The sequence below is a fragment of the Elgaria multicarinata genome, chromosome 7 (genome assembly GCF_023053635.1).
Source record: "Elgaria multicarinata webbii isolate HBS135686 ecotype San Diego chromosome 7, rElgMul1.1.pri, whole genome shotgun sequence".
NCBI classification, from domain to species: domain Eukaryota; kingdom Metazoa; phylum Chordata; class Lepidosauria; order Squamata; family Anguidae; genus Elgaria; species Elgaria multicarinata.
The window spans coordinates 115,828,258-115,854,485 of record NC_086177.1 but is presented as its reverse complement, the minus strand read 5'-3'; the positions used below and the strand labels follow the sequence as shown (position 1 = coordinate 115,854,485).

At 54.0% G+C, this 26,228-nt stretch overlaps 2 protein-coding genes across 2 annotated transcripts in view; one reads left to right on the top strand and one right to left on the bottom strand.

Moving 5' to 3' along the window:
• BOP1 (BOP1 ribosomal biogenesis factor) overlaps nt 1-26,228 on the bottom strand; it is an 83,764-nt gene that overhangs the window by 7,415 nt on the left and 50,121 nt on the right. The window lies entirely within an intron of this gene.
• Nucleotides 7,607-19,559, top strand: SCX (scleraxis bHLH transcription factor). Its single transcript, XM_063129959.1, has 2 exons — nt 7,607-8,152; nt 19,121-19,559. Exons 1-2 carry the CDS (start codon nt 7,622-7,624, stop codon nt 19,157-19,159), a joined length of 570 nt encoding a protein of 189 aa, XP_062986029.1. The 5' UTR covers nt 7,607-7,621; the 3' UTR covers nt 19,160-19,559.

The window sequence follows — 26,228 nt, the reverse complement described above, 5'->3', positions numbered from 1 at the left end:
CAGCCCTGAGGCTGGAAGAGGCCCGCCCCCACCCCTGTGTTGAGGAGACCGCCCCCCCTGTGCACGCACGCCCTCTCCCCCCCATGCGCGCGCACGCACACACACACACACACGGGCAAGCGGAAGGCCTCATGTGCTCCCCTCCCACATCCTCCCCAACTGATGCACTTATGTGCTTACTTGCAAGAGTTACGCTCTGAGCAGCTTACAATAACAGTAAAATATTAAGACACAACCGTCAGCCTTAGAATAAAAAAACGGCGTAAAACCCAAGCAGAAGAGACTAAAATCAATGGCATTCAGAAGCCACACCAAAAGAATTTTAAAACACGATTTTAATCGTTCCAAGACATCTTCAAAAGCTTGGGAACATGAAAGAGTCTTTGCCTGGTGCTGAAACTATCCCAGGGGAGGCGCCAGGCAAAGCCTTTCTGGGGAGAGAATCCCTCAGCCAGGGTGACACGACCAAAAAGGCCCTCCTCGTCCTGGTGCTGTGCTCTTGCAACGCCCCCCCCCCCCCCGGCTGTGTCTCAGAGTCCCGGTCCCCAAAGTGCCCACATTGAACTGAGCCTGCGAAATGCCATCGCTGCTTTGGTCCCAGGTCTCATCGCTGTACCTGAAATCCAGATGGGATGGACCACACAGAGGCCCACGGTAAAGCCAGGGGGGTGGGGTGGGAATGTTGGGGGCTGCTTTTGGCGTCAAACAAGGGCACTGGGGGGGGGCGGTTCTGCAGGCTGGAGGGTCCCCATCTCTGCTGTAAGGAAAAGGCGCTACCACACCGGTTGCACCTGCAGGCAGCCTGTGAGCAGGTCCACAGAGCTGCTGATCACAGAATCATAGATTAGCAGCGTTGGAAGGGGGCCTCTAAGGCCACTGAGTCAATCAATCAATCAATCACTTTATTACGGTCCGAGACCAGCACAACATTAATCCAGCAACAGCAACCATACAAAGTATTATTATTATTATTATTATTATTATTATTATTATTATTATTATTATTATTATTTTATATAGCACCATTAATGTACATGGTGCTGTACAGAGTAAAACAGTAAATAGCGAGACCCTGCCGCATAGGCTTACATTCTAATAAAATCATAATAAAAACAATGAGGGGAAGAGAAAGCAAACAGGCACAGGGTAGAGTAAAACTAACAGTATAAAGTAAGAACAAAATCAAGTTTTAAAAGCTTTAAGAAAAAGAAAAGTTTTTAGCTGAGCTTTAAACGCTGCAGTTGAACTTGTAGTTCTCAAATGTTCTGGAAGAGCGTTCCAGGCATAAGGGGCAGCAGAAGAAAATGGACGAAGCAGAGCAAGGGAAGTGGAGACCCTTGGGCAGGCGAGAAACATGGCATCAGTCCTCTGAGGTTAACAGGTTATGACATGTTCTCATAGCCAAGTGGCAGAATTTAGCAACCTTATAGGTAACTGAGAGGTTTCTAACGGCAAAGAGGAACTTGGTATAAAATTCTTCGGTGTTACCTGGAAAGTCCTGTAGTAGAGGATGGATTAAGCCTGACCAGGCCTCTGAGTAGAACGAGCAGTGTAAAAGCACATGAGAGGATGTCTCTATCTCACTTGAATCTCATGGGCATAACCTTTGGGGGACTGGAATTCCTTGGTATCTGCCTTCTGTGAACTTGGAAGGGAGAGCATTCTAGCGAGCCCTAGTGAACGCCCACTTGTATTTATAATATGTAAGGGAGCTCAGAGAGGCCGCATGGCCACCACCCTGTATATCTTGAGGAGCACGGTAAATATGTGGGTTTGTCTTAGATCGTTCTGCAGTTCAATATCCCAGATACGCTGCTTAACAAGGTCTTTGGCCACAAAACAAAGACAGGGCAGGGGGGGAAAGGAAAGCAAGTCAGAGAGAAAGGGATGAAGAACCACAGAACCATAGAACAGCAGAGCTGGAAGGGGCCTCTAAGGCCATCGAGTCCAGCCCCCTGCTCCACGCAGGAATCCCCCTTAAAGATGGCCGTCCAGCTGCCTCTTGGGTGGGGGAGCCCACCGCCTCCCTAGCTCGTGGGTTCATTGTCGTGCTGCTACTGTTTGCCCTGCAGGCTTTTCCCACTGGCCCTGCCTCTCGTCTCCTCCCGTGTTGTGCTGGTCCAGGCAGTACAAGGTAGCCAAGACCAGCAGCAAGGGCAAACAGTGACAAGCAGGCAGGCAGACGCTGAAGCCAGGCACCCTCCACCGCCATCTCCTTGGGCAGCCCCCAGTGACGCAGGCCTCGGGGCTCCCACCTGGACCCAGTTCCTTGGGGGTGATGGGCAGCCCCCTCCTCTTCCAAGAAGGAGCCACGTCTCCTCCTTCCAGCACTGCGGCCCCTCGGCTCCTCTGGAGGGGGAGGCGGGCTGCTTCACGGTCCGCGTCTGGCAAATATTGAAAAAGGACTGGGTGGGTTAATCTCAGCCGCCTCTCGTGGCTCCGTGATTGGAACCACAGCCCGGGCACCACCACTGAACACGGCGAGCGGCTCATTAAAGGCAGAGCGGGGGATTTATGGGCGCCCTTCAGAAACTCATTAAAGCGAAGGGGTGGGGTGGGGGTGGGGGGTCAGCAACGCCGGCTGTTGAGTGCATGAAGGGTGCCTCACATTTTCCAGTGCTCATAGGGCTGGCCACCACCTGGCTCGTGCCGGGCCAGTATTGCATCAGCCACGATGCAGCCTTCACTGGAATGAGTGACACGTCGTGGGAGGAGGAGGAGGAGGGGGGGGGCTCTTGTAAAACATCTCCTGGGTCTACCTTTCCCAATCGCCCTGATAGACGATAAAGCTGGCCAGGAAGCCCCACTGCAGCACCAAAGCTCCGCCGTGGCCCTCGTCGAGGGTGCGTGAGGTCCCCATGCTTCCTGAAGGCCACTCCTGGAAGCGACCCAAGGCAGACCACATGTCCCAGAATGCAACGCACCTAAGGCTTGGTTTAACGCACAGATGCATGCAGGGATGCAACAGCACTCGGCCTGAGAGAGGCAGGGAGGGCCCTTGCCCACGCCCAACGCATGAGTTCCTCAAGCCTGTACTGCACATCCTACGAAGCCTGAAGGCCTCTCTGCAAACCACGCACGTTCACAAGCGCATTGCTGAATTCAGAACTCGTATGCGTGGGTCGCGTTTGTCTCAGCGAGTGCCTCTGGCTTACAACCATCGCTAGGAGAGCCCTTGAGGGCCCCCCCCCCCCCCGGCTTATCTCCTGCCTTACAGCCCACCACTTACGGCTCAGCCGCAGCAGAACTGCGTTACACGGAGGGCCCCTCCTCCCAACTGCAGGCTGCTGGGCAGGGAGGTGCGAATGTGACCCCGTGCCCTGACATGTTCAGCAACCCGGGGTCATCTCACTGGGCCACGCCATCTGGTCCCCATAAACACGTGGAACGCACAAGTGGGTCCTGGGCTATTGCTGTGGGTGGAGGCGGGTGGCGGAGGTCCACGGAAGGGAGGTGCCCCCTCCCCTCCCCCAGCACCACATCACTCCCGCTCTGCCTCCCCAGACTCTGGCCAGGAATTTCCTAGCCAGGAACGGCTGGCTGGGCCGGCGGAGGGAAAGACGGCTGGCTATGTCCAACTGACTCATCACCAAGGCATCCCTCCCTCCCCACGACAAGGCCCACGCGTGTAAAGACGGTGTCAGCAAGCCCTTCGAGGGTCTGGGGGAAAGGGGGCAGATGCCACCAACCCAGGACGGAGAAGTCCCGGGAGGAGCCGAGCAGCTGCTTGGGGTGACGGGGTGGTTGGGGGGACCAGCTCCCAGTCCTGGCACCCAGGCCCTGCAGCTTGTCTTTCCTTCCACAGTTCCAGCCATGGTGCCACCCACGGCACTCACGTAGCCAGGCAGCCACACCGACTGCCCTCCTTTTGGCCTGCCAACTGTTGCCTTTGGCACGGGCACGAAGCTCAGGCTGCTCATGCCCCCCCCCCCCCAGGGGAAGGGAAACGAACTGGCACCGGGTCTAAGAGGAGGCGTCCTCGGAACCATTTACTTGGTCTCCTGTGGGCAAAGTTCTCGTGGCTTCGTAACGGAAGGTGGAAGCCCTCAGAAGGGCGCCGGGATGAGGGTGGCGGTGGCCTTAACCCCACCCCTGCTGAGAAGCCTGCCCTTCCAGAGCCCTGGGCAGGCGCCCTTGCCCGCATGCGTCCACACCTGCGCTTGGCACAGGCCTGCGAAGGCGTCCCTCGCAGACGCGGAGTTCGGACTGCCCGGCCGGCAGGGGAGGCCTGACAGACAGACGTGCAGCTGCAGCCGGAGCAGCAAGGGCCAGGGAGAGCCGCCCAGCCCCCTCCCTCCTCACTACGGCTAAGCCCCAGTCAAGGCAGAGGAGCACAGCCAAGAACGGCGCATTCCTCCAGGAGAGACTTTTTCCTTCGTGCAAGTAGCAAGCGCCCGCCCCTGCCCCCCTCCTGCTTGCCTCCCGTGTAGTTAACACATCAGCCCACAAGTGAGCTCAGGCACTCAGAAAGGAGGCCGGAGCGCCCCCCACCTTCCCGGCCAACCCCCCTCCCCCTTCATAAGGAGCTGCCGTCACGTCACTCAGCCACACGTCTGGAAGTTGCTCTTGGAACGGCACAGGCATTCCTCCTCCTTGGTGTACATTCCTGGCAAGGGAAAGGATTCTTTTCCCAGTAGCACTTTCTTGAAAATAGCTGGTCCACGTGGAGAGAGAGAGAGAGAGAGAGAGAGAGAGAGAGGAGGGAAAGCCAGGAGCGAACGGGGTGGGGGGCGTGGGGTGGGGTGGGGTGGAAGAGGCAGGAGGCCTCCCACTGGGGCACACTGAAGTGGCCCTTTCCCCGAGCTTCAGGGGGCCACGCGTGCTGTGCAGCCCCCAACCTGCATTATGGGGAGTGTGGAAACTCGAGGGGGGAGAAGGAGAGACCTGAACCACTTTTACAGGAGGGGCCAGGAATTGAAGCGGGGGCCCTCCTGCGTGGGGAGCCGGAGCTCTGCCACGGAGCCACAGCCACAGCCACGCGCACCTTCATGGGGGAGGGGTGGAGCCTCTGCCTTGAGCCAGATCCGGCGCCCACTGGATGCTCCCCCTCTCATCTCTGCCTATGTTTAGAGGCCAGCAGATGCTGTGGGTGGGTGGGGGGCGCACGCAGGGAGGTGTGCAAGCGGAGACTGAGGCAGATGGGTCAGGGAAGGCCAAGCCGCCTTCCCTCTCTGCCCTCACGGGCCCTACGGAGGTCCCCCACCTCCCCACCCATCCTCCTCTTTGCGTTTCTGGCAGGGCCCCCCACTCAGCCAACAGAGAGACGGGTCCTCAGCCAAGACAAGGTGGGAAGGAGGCCCAGGGTTCAGCAGCAGGCTCCTGCCTGGTTCCCGAGTGTTTTTCAGACACGGGCCTTCAACGCGTTTTGCTTCTCTTTCCACTACCAAGAGGACTAGAAACTTAACACTTCCCACCCATTCATCCGCTCCCTTCATGGGCATTGGAAATAGTGGAGGTACAGCTCTTCCCGGGGGCCTGGCCTGGGCCGTTCTGTGCTACATGAGTGCAGAGCAGGGGCCGTGGGCGTTCCTCTCCAGACGCAGCCACCCAGCTGGGGTCATTCCCTGGGCCCTGCGTGTGCAGGGACCGATGCTAGCCTGGGGGGGGGGGGGTTGGCTAAAGAAGAGCAGCAAATAGCAGCTGCCCGTCAGCAAGGAGCCCAGGGGCAAGGGCTCGGGGGTGTGTGTGTGTGCTCCGGGGCCTTCCTGCCCACATTCTCCCTTGGACTGTGAGCCCAGGGGGAAAGACCTGAGGATGGAAAAGAGACTGGCCAGAGAGGCGATGTTTCCAACCTCACGTGCAGATAGGAGTGCAAGGAATTAACGCAGGTCTGACGGGCTGCAATAAGACAACGAAGACAGCAAGAAGCTGGAAGGCTCTCCCCAGGGAGCAGACCCAGAAGGCATCGCGTCCAGATGATGATTCTGGGGAGGCCACACCACCAGTGTACCGCATGAGGGTTGTGGTATGACTCCCAGAGACGTCAAGCGAGCCAGCGGGCGTTCTGCAGGCGGGCAGAGCTGCAAAGGCACTGCGTGGGCCTCCCACGAGTACCCTGGTTGCTCGGCCGCTCCATGCGCTGCTCTGCCCCACGGCTCACACAAGGCTCAAGACCCCGTAGGGGAGCCACCTGGGTTCAGCCGTGGTGGCCCTGCTCCGAAGCCTCTTCCACTGAAATCCTCTCACGCAAGCTCCCAAGAAGGGCCACAGAACTGAGCCTAGGAAATGCCGAGAGGAAGGCCAAGCGTGCTTCTTCACGGGACATGGGTTCGCAGGGCCCCCTTCTGCCTTGACCTAACTCCTGCTCAGGGAGTTGAGGGTGCAAAAAACGAAAGGGAGATGCATTCATGCAGACTCCCCCTGCAATGAGGCCCTCTTCACGGCAGCTTGGGAATTCAGGTACGGGGGGTGGGGGGCGGAGGCGGGGAGGCACGCTAAGGCACGCTGATGTACATAAACGCAAGTGCCGCTTACCCGGTGGCGAGGGATTTGCAGAGGCCGACGCAGGCTGAGGAGAGCGAAGTGCGTGCCCAGAGCTGACCTTCTTGAGGCACGGCTCTGATAGGGTTAATCTTTCCTGCTGTGCCCCATTAACAGCAGCAGCAGCAGCAGGAACAATTTGGTTATGCTTGGTGGGATGAAGAGGCAGGGGTGTGTGTGTTTGGGGGGGGAGCGAAAGGAGACCTGCACGCTCCCCCCCCAGCCAGGAATGACTAATTCCATTCGCTTCGGAGGCTCTCCGGCACAGGGGCGCTCTGCCTTCTTCGCCTCTGCCCCAGCGCAGACGGCTTTTGAGCAGCCGAACGCCTTTGGCTGGAGACAGAGGTCCCCTTTGCGGAGAGGAGACCGGAGCGCAGCCCACGTGCCCCCAAAGCACCGCTTGAAACCGTGCTTGTGTGGGGCTCCAGTCTCAATGCAGGCTGCCCAGTCTGGGGCAGGATGCCAGCAGGACCGAGGCTTCACTGACAGAGACGTCGTTGGTCTCTGTTAAAAGGAATCTGCTGGGCGGGCAGGCGGGCAGGCTGAGAACCTGGACCCAACAGGTGACGCCTACTCATGGCCATGCTTCTCGGCGCTGCCTCCGGGCCACTGCTCCCCTGCAGCTGACACCGCTGCCGCCGCCTCCTTCATCCCAAACGGAAAGGAACGCTCAGGTAGGCGTGACGCCGCCGCGGGCCAAAGGAGGGGCTTCTCTGACTGGCCACTCGCTGGTGCTATAAAGCGCTCCCTCGATCCTGCCACACTCCAAACGCAGCTTCAAGACGCACACGTGTGCAAGGAGGAAGCACCAGCTGTGCGGTGCGCGGCGACGGGACTTAACCCCTTCTCAGCTAGGGCAGCCGGCCAGAGGAAGCGGACAAGCTCTGGACGCAGAGAGAGTCGCCGCTAACGGACTGGTGGGAAGAAGAAAGAAGACGAGACCCGAAAGCTGCAGGAAAGGGGACGTTGGTGTGTGTGTGTGTGTGTGTGAGAGAGAGAGAGAGAGAGAGAAGAGGGGCCCTTTCCACCTCTTTGCCTCGAGCAAACGACCACCGACCGCAGGATGAGGCAGCGGAGCTGAGAGTCGCGGCCCACAAGGGTTCCCTGCTGCTCTCCTTGCCCTCCTTCCCAGCGCCCAGCCATGTCCTTCGCCATGCTGCGCTCGGCCCCCGCCCGGTTTCTGTACCCCGAGATCAGCATGCTGTCCGAGGACGAGGACAACGGGAGCGAAAGCTCGGGATCCGACGAGAAGCCCTACCACCTGGACGCGGGCGGCTACGGCCTGAAGAGCAGCAAGCACAGGAGCAGCAAGAAAAGCAACCGGATCAGCAGGGAGCCCCGGCAGCGCCACACGGCCAACGCGCGGGAGCGGGACCGCACCAACAGCGTCAACACGGCCTTCACCGCTCTGAGGACTCTCATCCCCACCGAGCCGGCCGACAGGAAGCTCTCCAAGATCGAGACGCTCCGCCTGGCTTCCAGCTACATCTCGCACCTGGGCAACGTCCTCCTGGTGGGGGAAGCGTGCGGAGACGGGCAGCCGTGCCACACCACGCCAGCCTTCTTCCACCACAGCAGTGGCGGCAGCGGCAGCAGCCCACCCACGAGGGAGAGCGAAACGTCCCAGCCCAAACAGATCTGCACTTTCTGCCTCAGCAACCAGAGGAAGATGGTGAGTACCACGGCCTCCTGGATGGAGGCACAAAGAGATGCGGGGAAGTCTAGGAAGGTTGTTGGTTGAGGGAAGGAACAGTCACCACCACAACGGGACACTCCCCCCCCCCACACACACCTCGCTCAGCCCCAGCCAGGAGTTCACACCTCCACGCGCTGCAGGATTCTGGGAGACGCTCAAATAATGTTTCTGGTCAGGAGGGAATTAAAGGACGCTCGCAAGCTGGCCAAGGAGACATCCCTGGTGCTTGAGAGGAATAGGAGGCTGGGCTGGCGGGGAGAAGGCCGTGGACAGGCAAAGAGGAGCCACGAAAAGCTGCAGGCTGATGTGACACGAGCGGGGGCTGCATGGCAGCTCAGAGACGGGGTGTGTGTGCCGGTATGCTATCACCCTCGCCACACCTTATGGGCAGAGTTGTTCACACATTGCGTATGGTAAACTGAGGCTGAGAGAAGATGGCTGTCCCAAGGGCGCCCCGTGTGAGTTCACAAATGAGCAGGGACTGGGGGCCAGGTCCAGATGCAACGCCTACTGCAGTGCCTGCCCAGAGACTTGAGTGCAGAATGGCCCCACCCGGAGAAGGCTCAGGGTGGGCGGGCAGACAGAGACAGAGAACCCTGGCAAGTCACCTGTCCTACACTGATTCACATCTATCAGCCACAGGGCTGCAACCCCTTGCTTGGGTTGGAATGATTCTTCAGAGCAGAACCCTCAGGGCAGGAGAGTGGAGCTGGCTCCCCAAAGGCCAGTCTCCAGCAGGGAGGGAGGGAGGAAGCAGCTCTCAGTGGCTGCCTGCCCACCCATCACATCCATCTGTTAAGCCAGGGCAGGTAGAAGGTAGACCGGGATGGTACTAGTAAAATCTTCAGGTGATTTGCAGTAGATCAACAGATATCCAACTCCCAATGGCGTAAACAACCTCCTGAATTAGGCTGTGAGAATCAAGAAAGTATAAAATGTATAAACATGTAATAAATAAATAAATAAATAAATAAATAAATAAATAAATAAGAAAGGTTTGTGGGAAAGACATGGAGATCTGTGTGCAAAGAGAACTGTGTGCGAGCTCCAGTTCTGGTACAGGAAACGCACCCCTGGGCTGGGCATGTGCTCAGAGGCACTTTGTTCTACAAAGTTATGTCCATCTTCCTGAGGGTTCTAGCGAAAAGAAAAGTAGATCCCGCAAGCCTACGGTCTGCTCATCCCTGTGTGAAGGCTTGCTCCCCAGTGGACGACTGGGAAGGCAGCACCCACCCACCCACCCGCCCTCCGCATGCAAACTTCCCAGCCTCAGTCACAGACTTCGTTTGGGCCATTTGAGATTCCTCCTCAACCTCGGCCTCCACTCCTCCCAGCCCAGCTACCGACAGCAAAAGGCACTCGCCTCTATCTCCAGGGGGGCTCCTTCATCACCTTTCATACTCCCCAGTGTTCCTTGCACAAACCAAAGCGTGGGTTGATTCTCTGCACAGATGAGAAACTAGCCACGTCCGGCTCTTCCGTTTGCTGGTTTTGCAAACGGGACAACAGCTTCTCTTACCCAAAGCACCATCCCTGGCGACCCTGAGATGTCCCCTCCCGTCCCCCCACCCCATTTTAAGTCTGCAGGTGGAGACCCTTGCCCACCACCCTGTTCATGCCACCCAGGCTCAGCCTTGAAGCGTAATGAGTACCCCTCTCCTCTTTAAAGTGCAAACTACTTTATAAAACCTGTCGTGGAGATAAAATGAGGATAGGAAGGAACTTCTTGTCAACTGGAAAAGCCAGATATGTGGTCTTTCCTGGAGTGGGGAGGGTCACCCGGCCTCTCGGCATCCCCCACGCCAGCAGCACAAAGCCCACTGGCAGGCCACGGGCCGCGACTGCCCGACACCAGCCTCTTCGGAGGTGTGTCAGTTTATCAGTTGCAGCTTAATCCCAAAGAAAGATAAAACGAATTCCAAACTTAAGGCATCGTTTTGAGGGTCTTTAACAAGGAACGTAATTTGAATTGTCATTAAAGCAAATTAGTTGGAGCAGAAGAGGCAACCAATGTGCCCAGCAAATTCTCGAATACCCTTTTAGAAGATTACCACAGTGGTTTTAAAATCCAACCTTTGAAACTTATGGTGAATTCATTTTATTGGTCGATCGGTTCTGTGCGTTCAGCTACTGGAATATGGCTGAAATCGCGGGGAGCAAAATAGGAATTCTGACAAAAATCTCTGCTTGCACTAGTAGCATAAAGGAAGCTGTTACAAAATAAGGTGTGTCCACATTTAGAACGCTGCATGCTACTCAGTGGTCACCCCAGGAAGGAGGATGTACAGAAAGGGGCAACTGAAATGATCGTGGGTGGTGGTGGTGGTGATGGTGGAACATCTCCCTGATGAAGAGAAGCTTCAGAAGTGTGGACCTGGTAGCTGGGGGGCAGGGGGAGAGAACCCAAGTTACCATCATTAGCAGTGTGGAAAAGGACGTGGTTCCTTAGCGCTCAGGACCATCCTCTGGGATGTGCCACAGCTCAGCAGCAGAAGTGCCCCTGCTTTGCACGTGAGAAGGTCCCAGGTTCAATACCTGGCACCACCTCCAGGTACGGCTGGGAGAACTCCTGCCTGAGGCCACCGGAGACCCGCTGCCTGTCGGCGTCAACAGTGCTGAGCTGGGGGAATCCAAGGCCTGGCCTCCGTAGTAGGCAGTTCCCTGTATCTATCGGGAGGGTCAGGACTAGAGAAGAACGTCTTCGTATTGCTAGTAACTGGCCCACAGAGTCCCTTGCCACAGGACGTGGTGTAGCGGCCACCCTTAAAAGCGTGCGTGCAGAGCAGTAGCTGTGGCTATGAGGCTGGGGGCACCCACAACAGTGAGCTGCTGCCGGGGGCAAAATGGCGGAGAGCGGGCCACTGCCTTGGTTTGCTTGCCAGGCTCCCAGTGGCACGCGCTCGCTGGGCCACGGCTTTAGGGAGAGAGCAGGGCCAGATTAGGGGCCGGGCATATGAGTTCCAGCCCCAGCAGAATAGAGAGGAGGGTGGGGTGCGTTCAGTCTGAAAGGCACGCTATGCATTCGGGACCAGGAGAATGCCGTCAGTCTTGAACCCAGAGCCCCACTGCTCTAGACAGAACCACAGGTGTGCTCAGGAAAGCCCCTTTCCGCCTTCAACTCTCTCTCTCTCTCTCTCTCTCTCTCACACACACACACACACACACACACACACACAGGAGGCAAAGTAAAAAGCATTACTGACGGGGCTCCACCCTTAAAGGTGGCCTGGAAATAATGTGAGATAAACATATAAAAGCACCAACTTGGTAAGATAATGAAAAGCATGCTGTAAGCTGGAGGCCCGTCTTTCCCCGCTGCAGGCTCTTTCCAGAGCCCTTTAAGGCGTACGGGGGAACAGGGAAGAAGAGCAGCCTCTGGGCCACTCTGCTGCACGAATCGCACCTAGACAAGGCCGCCAGTGCGGAAGGGCGAGGCTCAGGTCCCTGAAGGCGCTGGGCAGAGCGGCAGGAGCCGAGAACGGCACCGTCTGGGGAGCTGCCTTCCTTCGGCGTGGGAAGGGCAGGCTGTGCTCTCCTCTCTGGGCCTCCTGACTCCGGTGCCCTCAGCCCTCTAAGACAGCCTTCCTCAACCTGGGGCGCTCCAGATGTGTTGGACTACAACTCCCAGAATGCCGCTTTCTGGGAGATGCAGTCCAACACATCTGGAGCGCCCCAGGTTGAGGAAGGCTGCTCTAAGAGAAGGGGGTCGGCACCCGCCACACCCCACAGCCACTTTCTCCGTGACTGAGATGCTGCATCAGGAATGGCTGAGAAGCCCCTCTTAAGAAAGAAAGACAGAATTTGGAAGCTGGAAACGAAATATCTCCTTTACTGTGTGCGTGGCACGGGCAGACAAAGGACACTGTATGAAAAGCACACTGTTTGTAAAAAGTGGTGCAGCTCTGAATTTGTGGTGCCATCCAAATTGCTTTCGCTCTCAGGGCTACTGTGCTTTGGGCTGAGACTGTTAAGAGTGAAGACGGTGCCTCGGAGACGCATTTTCACCCCAAAGGTGCATAAATCTATTTTATTTATTTAACTGGTCTATCTGGTGAGCCCTTTGCATTCTGGTATGTGCAAGTTTCTCTCAACAAACCCAAAGCTGCTAGCACAAAATGTCCCCCTCTCCCCGCCGCCAACCTTGTGGAATCTGAGCACGGCGTGAGGGCAAGGGCCCAGCCTCAGAGCAACCCAATTCTTACTGCCTCTTCGGGGGCGGAAAGGCCAGGCCCTTGGCTTCCCAGCCTACTGCGGAAGGCAAACCCCACTGCCTGAATGAATGCCCACCATGTAGAGGAACATTAAGCAAGGGGAATAGCAAGCAATGGGGGTGCGTGTGCCTGCACCTGTGCTGAACCTTGAGGAAGCGTGCGCAGGTGCATGGCACAGAACAGAGAGACCTCTGGAGTCCATCAAGGCACTCCAGAGACAAGAGAAGGGAGCATGGAAAATGCACCTTCTTAGGTTTCGGCGTGAAAAGGGAGATTTGCAACCGAAACAGAATCTGTTCTACTCCTGGGCAGGCGCCTCTGTAAACTTATCTGTGGAGCAGAGGAACTTCAAAAAAAAAGGTCATGACAGAGAAGCCTCCATTCTTCACAAAAAAGGGGAAATATAGGTCAGGACAGGTGACCATGTCTAGCAACCCGCTGGCTTTTACCAAACACTTCTGGCTGGAGTAAATGTACTTTCCTTACTCTTAGTTGATCCACTTGAGACAGATTTAGCTATATCTTAATACCTGGTTTTTATAGTTAGGGAGCTCAAGTGCGAAGCAAGGAAATTTCTCTGCTCTTCCAAAAAGTGCTTTGGAGAGAAGTTCAGTTGTCTGCAGTACACAAACAAGGATGATGGCGGGACGTTGGAAATTATCCCCATTCCAAAAGCAGCTTGAAGTAAATTATAACTTTGTCTGCATTTCATGGCAACCCACCTTGAGCACTGTTTTGAGTGGAAAGGCGGGTAAACCACCCAGAGAGCTTCGGCTGTGGGGTGGTATATAAATGTAATAAATAAATAAATAAAATATCAATTTAATAAATAAAACAAAACAAAACAATGAAGAATCCCTACAGGGACGCTGAGAACTCCAACATGCAACAGATACCAGAACCCTTCTTTAGTGCCATTTGCAATTCCTGACATAAAATAAGGGAGACCTCGAGAGCCTCAGCATCCCACGTGTCCCAAAATGCTTCCTGCAACTGGATTTCTCCCTTTCGACACCTGATGCTACACAGATGCAGCAAGCCTGGAGGCTCTGCCCTCGACTGGCATGTCCACTGCTGGGCAGTTTACGGCTGATTTATTGCTAGACTTGCCCATGTCACTGTAGGACTTGCATGAATCATAGAATAGTAGAGTTGGAAGGGGCCTATAAGGCCATCAAGTCCAACCTGATGTGTCCTGCTTAGTAATAGAAGCCCCCAGGAGGAACTCACGGCTACTTTGCCCTGGACGCCTGAGAGATGCAGTGTAGCCCCAAGCACAGAAATAGTTGGGTCAGACTGCCTTAAGGTGGTTTCATTTACTTATTTTATAGAATTATATATTACTGAACATATTCACAAGTAAATCCCAAGTACATTACGATATACATTAATATACTTAAAATTTGCTTAAACGCTTATAGAAAAAATAATAAAAATGTTAACATCAATACGACACCATAATTAATGATATTTTTTATTGATTTATTACATTTCTATATCGCCCTATAGCTGAATTACAAACAAACAGGCCGGGCAGCACCTTCACCCAAGGGAGGCTTGTGTGAAGAAATGGGGTCAGGATAATATCTTCTCCCTCCCTTTACACGAAAGACGCTGTGGGAGCAGCCGCTTTGCTCCTTCTTAGGGGGCAGAGCAGCCATTCAGACCCACTGCACAGGCTGGGCAAAGAGCACAGAATTGCTTTGTGGCTGAAGTGAATGTGGCCGAGGATGGCTGCTATTTGAAAAGAGGGGTGCGAACACCCCAAGCGGCTCTAGGACCTTTTAACCACGGAACACAGGAAGCGGCCCAGGAGCAGGCCAGACTAATTGTCCATCGAGCCCGGCCTTGCCCTGCTCTGGTTGGCAACGAAGGCTCTCTGAGGTCCTTGGGGCAGACAGATCTCTCCTTGCCCTCATCACCTGCTAACTCAGCCTTCCTCAACCTGGGGCGCTCCAGATGTGTTGGACTACAACTCCCAGAATGCCCCAGCCAGGCTGGGGCATTCTGGGAGATGCAGTCCAACACATCTGGAGCACCCCAGGTTGAGGAAGGCTGTGCTAACTGATCCTTTTCACTGGAGAGACTGCCCGGGCACAAACCTGGGGCCTCCTTCTGCACACCAGGCAGGTGCCTGAACACTCCTCAGGGGAAGGGGAAGGCACAGCGTCAGGCTGTCAGGGGCACTCCCAAGAGCAAAGGCTTAGCTAGCATCCTGCACCTGCCGACTCCGTCACCTTTTCTTGGGACTGCAGGAAGCTGCTTTATACTGAGTCAGACCCTGGGTCCATCTAGCCCAGTACTGTCGACACTGGCTGACAGGAACGGCTCTCCAGGGTTTCAGGCGAGAGTTTTTCCAGCCCATGTGGAGATGCCACCGGGGATTGAACCCAAGACTTCCAGCGTGCAGAGCGGGGGGCCCTCCTGCCACTGAGCCACGGCCCTTCTTCAGAACCCCTGTGTGATCTAGCCTTGCCAACACTGGAGTCAACCATCTCCTGACCTGGGCCTGGACCACTAGCGAGAGATGGTAGGACAAGCAATTTCCATTTGCTGCTGCTGCTCACCTGACAAGGGACAGCATAAGAACAGCTCTGTTGGATCAGGGCCACAGGCCCTATGTAGTCCACCATGCTGTTTCCCACAGTGGCCCATATTTACGTACTAGTTGATTTCTCAATGCTATGCCTGCAGCTTTAATGGCCGTCGGCATTCCTGGGGAGGCTTACGAACATGCATGCCCACAAGTAGGGCATTAATTACGCGCTGTGTGAAGAGGTCCTTCCTTTCTATCCTGAAATTCTCACCAAGCAACTCTGTGGCTGATCTAATCCTCTGTGGCTGATCTAATCCTCTAATCCTGATCTAATGGAAGGCTTCTTGGACCACTTGCCAAGGGCTTGCAGTGCAGCATCACTAGCCCCTGTGATGGCTGGGTGACTTGCTGAGTGTGTGTGTGAGAGAGAGTTGTATTGGGAATGGATCTTGAAGTAATGGGTTGTGACTTCTTTGTTTCATTCTGAGACATCCCTTTTAAATAAACACTTAAGCTGTGCCTGGAGACTTGTGCAGAAATGTGGAATGATTTCGTGGTGGCCACACATGCAAAATGTGCCATCCTCATCATGCATCAGTTATGCACCTAGCCTCTCCTGAGATCTTGAGTGATTTTTTTTAAAGATGCAGACGTGATTCCCCCACCCCCTTCTCCCAGCAACCTGGGCACAATTGCTGCTGCTGTCCCCTCTACTTGCCCAACTTCAAAGGAGGTGGCAACTCAAGGCTACCGTTGCTACGTTGCCCCTCATTTCAGGAATACAAACTCCCTGGTGCCACACACACGCCCTGGGCACTCCTTGACGGCAGAAAGTGCTGGAGCAGCCTTAAAAATAATTAAATTGGTTTCCCTTTTACTGGCCACTTTTTCTGACCCTGATGCTTCTTTCGCCGTGACATTTTCTAGCAGCTCTCTGCAGCTATAACGTCCATCAACTTTATGTATGAATAACGAAGGAGAGGGGAAGCACCTGGGCCTCTTGCAACGTGAAGGAGGAGCTCGCAGGTTGTAGCGCTCGGTGCCTCCCATGGGCTTATCTGCTTTCACCCTCTCCGGTTCCCTAAGAGGAGGAGTCAGGGGTTGTTGGCCCCAACCGCTCCAAGGCCTGCTGCTGGGATTGGAAACCCACGGTGGTGCTGGAAGGGCCTTTCCCTGCGTGAGGAACGTCCCTGCCGCCTGCACGCCTGCTGTTGTGGCGAACTCTCCCATCTCATACCCAACCTCACCGTTTCTTCCTAACTCCAGAAAGGTTCCCAAAACAAGGGATATGGAAGCAAATGCAACTGGGCTGCTTAAGACAGACAGACAGACAGACACACACACACACACACACACACACACACACACACCTGGGCCAGAGTACAGAATTAAGAGATTTCTGGTTGCAGGCCTCCCCTTCCACCCGCCCTGAGACACACTTTGCAGTTTCGTAACACGCCTCCCCCCCCACCACCACCAAGCAGCTGTTTCTTTAAGAGCAGGAAAAGGCCGCCACTTTGAAGTCCCGTCTCAGCAGGAGGCTAAGTGGGCTGGAAAAGGAGAGAGGCAGCTGCACCTCTGGAGGTCTCGCAGGGTCAGGCATTCAGGGCACCAACTTCAGGGGTGGGGGAAAGAGAAGCAAGAGACCGCCCCCCCTCCCCTGCTCAATCCCCCAGGCGGAGCGGGAGCTGCAAAGGTCTCCTGGCTCAGGAAATGTCCAGGTCAGAAGGCTCTTGTTAGGGCCAGAAGAGGGAAACAGACCCGGAACCAGCAGGTACCTGTTTGGGCCCAATTATAGATTGACCGTTGGTACCCCGACACCCATTCAGCACTCTCAAGAATGGCCAGGTGTGTTTTCCCTCCCACCTGCCCAACCGAGATGTCCCGGGGCACCGAGGGAGCGGCGTCTGTCTGTGCAGTTCAGCTCCAAGAAACGTGCAAAGCTGGCCAGGCACGGCTGAGGATGGGGCTCCTGTGCCACATCTGGAAACCCTGATTTGCGTTAGTGATTGTGAGAACGACACGGCGTTGTCATTAACGCAGAGGACAACAGAGTGGTCCTGTCTGCAGTGCTGCTGTGTGATGAGCCTCTTGCGGAGGTGAGAGAGGAGCTCACAGTACAAAGCCATAGAGAAAACAAATCCCGTTTGGGAACGGCCAGCCTCTGTCACAGGGCAGGGAAGAAGGTCAGGGGTGTATTTTAAAAGCCAAACGTCTCCATGGCAAAGTAACCCATGATGTAACCTATGGCAGCTAACAGCCACTGAGGCCAATTGCAGGGGGGGGGGGGTCACAAAGGAAAGAGGGACACTGCCGTCCATTGCTGAGCAAAGGAACCCTACTGACACCCATCCCTCAAACAGAAGGCCGTAAGACTATTTTGGTGACATCATCTCTCTCTCTCTCGCTCTCTCTCTCGTTTTACTTGTGCTTACAGATGTGAGCGAGTCTCTTGTTAGAGGGTGGCGTCAGTGCACGGCCGCTTCTCTTTACACCGCTTTTTTTTTAATCATCCAAGACAACGATTTCTTTAGGCAGATCCTCCCAGAGTGGGACATCCATTCCCTCTCAAGCTCCACACGAGCGGTGGGGAATGGGCTGAAGCTGGGCAGGCTAGCAGCGCTCTGCTCACGGGCCCTTTTACCTGGGTCACCCTTCCCCTTCCCCCCCCCCCCCCGGCCTCCAGTGGCCTGGAGTTGACGACACACCATGGCAGGGAGTCCAAAGCAGCCGTTCGTCCTGCAGCCGGCGGTGGGCACCTGGAAACACGCTGTGCTGTTCCGCTTGGGGCACGGTGGCTGGCTGGGAGGTGCCTTTTCCTTCACCCCCACCCCACCCCACCCCACCCCCTCCCCCTGAAGATGGGCCTGCTTCACAATCCCCTTAATTTACTGTTCCTGCTTAACTTAATGGCAGCGGAAAGGCAAGGTGATAGGGGAAAAATATGAGGCGGGATTTTCCGAATCCCCATTTCCTCTCCAGACAGCAAGAGAACTCCTGGGGCCTGAACATCTGGGAAATTTAATTTTACCATTTCTGAACTGAACCCCCCTCCTTCCCCCCCTTTAACAAAGGATGAGGTTGCCTGTTAGCAGTGGCTGCAGCCGCTGTTCATCCCATGCCCGGGCGCAGCACCCGGGGGAGCCCAAGGCACCCGGGCACCCATGGCCAGTCCAGCAAAGGGAGCGCGGCTCCTTGACCCACACAGAGGCCCGAGACAGAACGCTCCCGGCCCACACAGAGGCCCCCACTTGCCAAAATGGGCCTGCTCGGGGAAGGAATGCTTAGTTAGCGACGCTGCACAAGCCTTTTGGGAACTTGCAAACAGGCTGATTTGCCAAGGAGCAGGCAGCCAGGGGGACCCTCACAACTTGCTGCCCCACACCCTGGTTCTGGCTTCAGGTTGAAAGCTATCACCCTGCCACCAAAATCCGCAGGCTGACCAGGAAGTAGAATGAAGGGGGCACAGTTGCATAAATGTTACTACTGTGATGGTTCAAACTGAACCAATCGGTCTGTTGTGAATCGCCCAGAGAGCTTCGTCTATCAGGCGGTACAGAAACGTAACAAATAAATCTGTGCTCCGTGTGTAGCAGCAGAACCAGTTGCTACTTATTCAGAAAAGGGTCTCCCCTGTTCCATCTGCAGAAGACTGAACGGGAAAGAAGGATGGGAGCTGCCACGCAGTAGAAAAGAGCAGAGCGATTGGAGGCTGGACCCCAAAGAGAGAAACAAAGAGACAGAAAGGGAAGCCTCCCTTCTCACTTGAATCCTCGAAGCATTTGTAACCTTGGCATCTGATAGGTGCATGATGGGCTTTGTGATAGAGGCCAGATTTCAGCCTCCACAGAGAAATGGATGCCACGTTATATGACAGGATTGCAGGGGCCAAGCAAGGTAGGAAGCAACCGTGGTTGTGCTGGCCAAGACCTCAGCTGCGTACAGGAGAGGCTGCCTGGGGGAAAGGGCCAGGCATTGCGGGGAGGGGGCTGCAGGTGGGGAGAAGCACTGAGACAAGGCTCACCAATGGGAGCCGTTGGCTACAGGGCTAGAAAGTGGGCCTGGCGTGAATTTGAGCGCAAACAAAAATCCCTTCCCCAGCCAGGTGCTGCCTGGGGCGTTGGAGCAGCCTCATTTGCTCACTGCAGCTGACAGTGTGTTTGTCAAACTTTGTTTTCCCACTCTGTCCCTTTGCAGAGTAAAGACCGAGACAGGAAGACGGCGATTCGGAGTTAGACGGTTATGGATTGAGGAAGGTGGAGGAGGAGGAGATTAAGAGGAAGATGGAAAGATGGAAAACCCACACATGCAAAACAAAGAGACAGATCCTTTCGGCCTGCACCCACCTGCCACCTGGAGGCGTGTGGCTTCGCCCAGGATAAACTTATGGCAGCTTGTCCCAGAGGGGAGACTGAGCACTCTCTGGGTTCGCATTTGCAGGCGAGGGAAGTAGGCTTTGGCCGACAAAGGAAGGCAGAACTCTGAAGGGCTGTCCTCGGCAGTGCTGGGGGGCGAGACAGGTGCTGTAGGCCTGGCCACTGCTGCAAAGGTGAGCTCCTTCCACTCAAACAGAAGGACAGACTTACACACTTCAGAACAATCCTCATGGACCTGAATCCTGCAGGGAGATTCTTCTTGCTTTTGATGGTGGTGGGGAATGCAAGAAGAAGAAGAAGAAGAAGAAAGCCCAAAGTGGATCCCTGGTACATGTGGGTTGCCCTGCTCTCAGAACCTTGGGTGGGGTTGTAATCAATACATGCTGGAGTTTCATGTCATTGATAACAATAATATAAACCCAAGTTTTTGTCTAGTAAGAGGAGAACGTTGTACTGATGGGACACAAACACCCGGTCATTCGGTTGTGCTGGCCAATTTCCACGTGAATTTAAAATTTTTCAGGGTAACACTTCCTCCCCCTCTGCAGCATGCGCCTGTGTGTGTACATTTACGGAGCAGGAGGCAGCAAAAGCTGCAAGTGCCGGGGCTTAGGGAGAAGGGTTCAAATCTCTCTGGCTGCCGCAAAACACCACGGGAAACCCAGAGAAGAAACGGGGAGGTGACGCACTGGAGTGGCACTTTCTGAGGGAGTAAGTCACAGGTGGGCACACGAGACGCAGCGTGATCCAAGAGAGGGACCCAAAAAGCCAAGTGGGAACATTCCCAGGACAGCAGGCCTAGGACGGTGCCCAGGCAATGCCTTTGGGGGCAGGATTCAGTGCCCGACTCCAGCGGAGAAGAGGAAGACAGGGCAAGAGCAGACAACTCTGTGTGGAGATGGGCCAACAGAAGCCAGAGCTTGTCCCAGAGGGGGACGGAGTTGAGGCGAAGCAGGACAGGCTTGCTGGCACTGAGCTAAGGGCAGAGTGCTTAGTGGTTTTAGCACTGAGGTGGGGGGGGGGACGAATGGGGGCAGAGGCACCCAGTTGTCTCTGTGCACCTCCTTAGAAGTTAGCGTGAAGCAGATTCGGGACAGGCGAAAGTTTATCTTCACACAACGCATGATTAATGTATGGAGTTCCCTGCCTCAAGATGTGGTTATGGCCACTGGCTTAGAAGGGGTTTAAAAGGGGATGGGACGAATTCATAGGGGGAGGAGGGATCTATCCAGGCTTATAGGGCATGACAGTTCAACAGTGCCGGCATTTCAGAGGCAGTGTGCTTCTCTCAAGACCGGTTAATACGGATCAAACCTGATTACCTTCATGCCTCATTTGCGGCCTTTCCAGAGGAATCTGGTTGACCAGGGTTGGAACCAGAACGCTAGGCTATACGGACCTCCAAGCTGACCCAGCGCAGTTTTTAGGCTCTTTCGTTATAGGTACGGGACACTCACCTGCCCACTTAAGGGGAGGCATGTGAACTGACACCATTGCCCTACAAAGCGCCACAAACTTTAGAAGAAATCCAGCAGCCTCATCAGGCTGATCCAGGCCACAACAGCAGCACTGAAAAAGTTCAGTGTGTGAATCCTGGGGTCCACAAAGAAGCCCCACACAGCTATGGGAGGAGGTTCCTTGGGGTGTTAATTCTGCAGTGTTTCAGGAAGTGCTAATGGGAAGAATTTGTGCACTCTTCCCCCAAGAATAAATGACCACATGAGACTTGCAGGAAGATGGGAGCAAGACTGCAGGAGCTGAGCACAGAGCAGGATATTTGGGGGGGGGGATCTAATTTGGGAGTGCCATGGCTCTTTAGAAGTTACTACGCCATTCTAGCAACTAGAGAGAGAGAGAGAGAAACAAAAACACCCGCATCTGTCAAACTGGATTCTGCAGTAGTTCCACCTCAAAGTTAAACACACCTTCTTCCTTTACAGGAGAAACGCTCCTTGCTTTTCCTAGCTAGGAGTCTCTAAAAAGCATCCTAGTTACATTACAAATTGAAACAAAAGGACGGGGACAAATCATCATGAAGAAACTGCCCAGGAGAGGGTAATCAATACTTAGCAGGAGGTATCCTGGCCAAATTCCGCAGACGGAAAGCTTAATCTTCAGCACTAAATGTCTGATACTACAAATAGTGGTATCCTGGCCCAAAGGAACGCCAGCATTAACCTACTGAACCGCATTTTCTACCTATGCAGCGTTATTGGCCCTGTGCCATGAGAACAGGCAAGGGACACTCCCATGCAGAGGGACTCCAGCTGGGTACAGAACTGGAAAAACACAGTTTTGAGGAGGTTTCTGGCCCAAAAGAGCCAGTCTGCAAAAGAAGATCAAGAAGAGCGGCCTTTGCCAACTCCCGACGTTTTGGACTTTAACTTCCATCAGCCTCATCCAGCACGGCCGATTCTCAGTAATGCTGGGAGTTGTAGTTTAAAATGTCTGGAGGGCACCAGGTTGGGGGAAGTTGAGGGAAAGTATAAGAACAAAAATGCAGGGTTCGCTGAATGGTTCCCCACTACTGAAGGATCATGTAGGCCCGGCACCCACTCACACCTTTGTTAATGTACGGAGCCAGGTCTCGTGAGAACCTCCCCACTGCCAGCATAGCCTTTAACTAAAGTGTTTCCATTAGGCATTATTGCCAACAGTTTGAAATTCTCCAAAACATCCTCCATAATTCCTGGTTGAAAATGCCACTGGCTCCAGTTTAGCCCAGCCCAAGCTGCTTGGAGTTTATGTGGAAGATGTGAATAAAGTGTGCTAGCAGGGTGTTCACTCCACGAAGGGAGAGGCCTGGAAGGGTCAAAGTTTCCCCCCAAACAGTCAGTGGCCACAAAACAAAGACAGGGCAAGGGGGGAAAGGAAAGCAAGAGTCAGAGAGAAAGGGATGAATAATCATAGAATCATAGAATAGCAGAGTTGGAAGGGGCCTATAAAGCCATCGAGTCCAACCCCCTGCTCAATGCAGGAATCCACCCTAAAGCATCCCTGACAGATGGCTGTCCAGCTGTCTCTTGAAGGCCTCGAGTGTGGGAGTGCCCACAACCTCCCTAGGTCACTGGTTCCATTGTCATACTGCTCTAACAGTCAGGAAGTTTTTCCTGATGTCCAGACGGAATCTGGCTTCCTTTAACTGGAGCCCGTTCTTCCGTGTCCTGCACTCTGGGATGATCAAGAAGAGATCCTGGCCCTCCTCTGTGGGACAACCTTTTAAGTATTTGAAGAGTGCTCTCATGCCTCCCCTCAAACTTCTCTTCTCCAGGCTAAACATGCCCAGTTCTTTCAGTCTCTCTTCATAGGGCTTTGTTTGCAGACCCCTGATCATCCTGGTTGCCCTCCTCTGAACACGCTCCAGCTTGTCTGCGTCCTTCTTGAATTGTGGAGCCCAGAACTGGACGCAATACTCTAGATGAGGCCTAACCAGGGCCGAATAGAGAGGAACCAGTAACTCACTGCGGCACAGGGCATAGCTTGATCCTGTGGATGATACCTGTGGGGGATCCAATCAAAGAAGGGGAAATCAAGCAGATACAACAGGCAAGCCAAAAATTGTTGGCACTGTCCACAAAGGCTGTCATCAGACCACCACAGTTCCTCTGAGCCAACCACCATTAATGTCCCTCACCTCCTTCCTTCAATACATAAACAGATCCAGTTAAACACTTCACACAATGGAAGGATGCAACAAATGGGGTCCCACAAAACATTCTGTACTGGGACTGGTGTTTTAAATTGTTCTTCAACGATCTGGAGCACAGGGTGAGGCATGAGATGGCACCCAATTATTTGGGGTGGTGCAAACAAAAAAGGATGATAAAGAGCCCTAAAAGAATTCCTATGAAGTGGGTGAATGGGCATAAAATCTCAAATGTGGTTCGGTGTAATTAAGTGTAATCTGAAAAGCATCTTGGGAGTCGTGGTGGATAGCTCAATGAAAATGTTGGCCCAGTGTGCTACAGCTGTGAAAAAGGTGATTTACATGTTAGGATCATTAGGAAAGGAAAATAAAAATGTCAGTATCGTAATGCCATTTTAACTGCCTTCCTCCATTTGGTGCTCTCTAGATGTTTTGGAATATAACTCACATCTTCCATGAACACAGGCTATGCTGGCTGGGCCAATGGGAGTTGTAGTCGAAAAAAATTTGGAGGGCACCAGGTTAGGGAAGGAGGCGTTATATGCATCACTGGAAGGCAGAGTCCAGTTCCAGCTGCCACATCTCAAAAAGGTTATAGCAGAGCTGGAGGAGGTGTAAAAAAAGGGCAAGCAAAATGGTCAGGGATCTAGAGCAGCTCCCCTACAAGGAAAGGTTGCCACATTGAGAAATGAAAAAAGGCGAGTAAGGTGTGTGTGTTTGGTGACGTGGTGGTGGTGGTGGTGGTAGGGAAGACATGTTGGAAGTCTATAAAATTATGCGTGGAGTGGAGGAAGCGGACCGAGACAATTTTCTCTCCCACATGTAAAAGTAGAACCCAGGGTCATCCAATAAAGATGAACTGTGAGGGATTCAGGACAGACAAAAGGAAGTACTTTACAAAGGGCCTAGTTCATCTATAGAATTCGTTACCACAAGGTGTGGTGACAGCTAAAATGGCTTTAGATGGGGATTAGACAAATTATCAGAGGATGGCTATCAATGCTATTAATCACATAGGCTACCTTGGAATCCCAGCGTGCCTCAGAATCCCAGCCACTGGGGGGGGGGGGGGAAACACGGGTGTGGTTGGGGCGTGCTATTGCACTCACATTCTACTTCTGGGCTTCCCATTGGGGCATCTGGCTGGCCGCTGTGGACTAGAGAGGCCTGTGGTCCAGTCTAGCTTCAGGGCTCTTCTATCCTTAGGCTGCCAGAAGGCCCAAGTTCCTGGCTGCAGAGTAGGCACGCCACAGGATGACTGATGCTTTGCGCACTGGCAGCTCCATACGTCATCATGCAACCCCCCCTCCAGGTTTCTTCCACACCAGCAAGGCCTTCAAGGCTTTGGCAACCAGAAGCTCAGAAGAAGCCTTCAAGCTGAAGCTCTGCTTTAAGGTGGGTTCCTGCATTGAGCAGGGGGTTGGACCTGATGGTCTTGCAGACCCCTTCCGACTCAACTAGTCTATGATTCTATGTCTGTTCTGAAGACACCAGTTGCCATTAGCTGAACTGGGGGTGGGATGTGGTTTGCTCTTGTATGTACAGAGTCCAAATCCAAAGCTGGAGGAGAGGCAGCATCTTTTTGAGTGCATAGTTTTGACCTCACATCTCTCTGAAGGTTATCTAAAAGCAGAAGCGACTATCCACACTGCTAAATTGTGTATGTGTGAGAGAGAATGTGCGTGTGGGAGGGGAGATTTAAAGTCTCGGCCAGAGGTGCCCCCCCTTCCACATAGCTTCCCCCTCACACGCATCTGGCAGCCAAGTATGGAAACAACCTAAGCTATGCATTTCAGTAGCATCTGTTGGAACAAAGCATTGGAGAGGAAGCGGGAGATGGAAGTGGGGAACTATCCTGTGCCTCTCCAGGCCAGCTGGGATGGAACCACACCAACTGGGCAGCCGCGTTCCCACCAGATCTGCTCCACGAAGCCACGATTAGCTCCAGGACTGGGGGTTGGTCATGAGAGGGGGAACCGCAGGGCTCAGTCCTGGGCCCAGGGCTCGTCAACATTTTCATTCATGATCCGAACGAGGAGGTGCAGGGAACACTTTTCGAATTTGCAGATGACACAAAATTGGGTGGGATAGCAAATACCCTGGAAGACAGAAGCAAACTTCAAAGTGATCTTGATAGGCTGGAGCGGTGGGCTGAAAACAACAGAATGAAATTTAGTAGGGATAAATGCCAACTTCTACACCTAGGAAAAGAAACCAAGATGGGGCATACTTGGCTCAGCAATATTCCAAGCGAAAAGGATCTTGGAATTGTTGTAGACCACAAGCTGAATATGAGCCAATAGTGTGATGTGGCTGCAAAAAATGCAAATGCTATTTTGGGCTGCACTACACTACAAGAACGATGCAGACAAGCTGGAAGGGGTTCAGAGGAGGGTAACGAGGATGACCAGGGGTCTGGAAACAAAGCCCTCTGAGGAGAGACTGAAAGAACTGGGCATGTTTAGCCTTGAGAGGAGGAGACTGAGGGGAGACATGAGAGCATTCTTCAAGGACTTGAAAGGTTGCCACACAGAGGAGGGCCAGGATCTCTTCTCGATCCTCCCAGAGTGCAGGGCATGGACGAAGGGGCTCAAGTGAAAGGAAGCCAGATTCTGGCTGAACATCAGAAAAAACTTCCTGACTCTTAGAGCAGTACGACAATGGAACCAATGACCTAGGAAAGTGATGGGCTCTCCCACACTAGAGGCCTTCAAGAGGCAGCTGGACAACCATCTGTCAGGGATGCTTTAAGGTAGATCCCTGCATTGAGCAGGGGGTTGGCCTTAGAGGCCCCTTCCGACTCTACTATTTTAGGATTCTATATCCTCCTCCTTCCTCCCAAAAGTGGGTCAAGCAGGGTGATCCAAAACCGGATGTTTTTGCACCTTCCATATGCCTTAAAGAGATCAAAACCAGCCAGCGCACATTCAAGATCAGTGGCTGGGGTGGGAAGCACAGCATGACGGCCAAGCAGAGGAGCGTCCCAACGGCAATGCTGGCAACAGAGAGAGCACCGAGAGTGCCAGCTCAAGGGACGCAGGAAGGCTCCCGAAGTGAGAAACGAGCTTTCGATTAAGCCGCCTGGGTCAGGATTCAACGCAGCTGCTGTATGCACATGGCTGAAGGTTTGGTGCCAGCCACCTATAGCACTTTCTGACATTCACTGTGTTGTGAAAGGTTTGCTCCACCCTTGCAGAATGTTAAGCCTTTAACATTCCTGCAGCATCACATCTTTTCACTTCACGTTACTGAATGTGGAAGTAGCATCCTCCTCCTGGCTCCA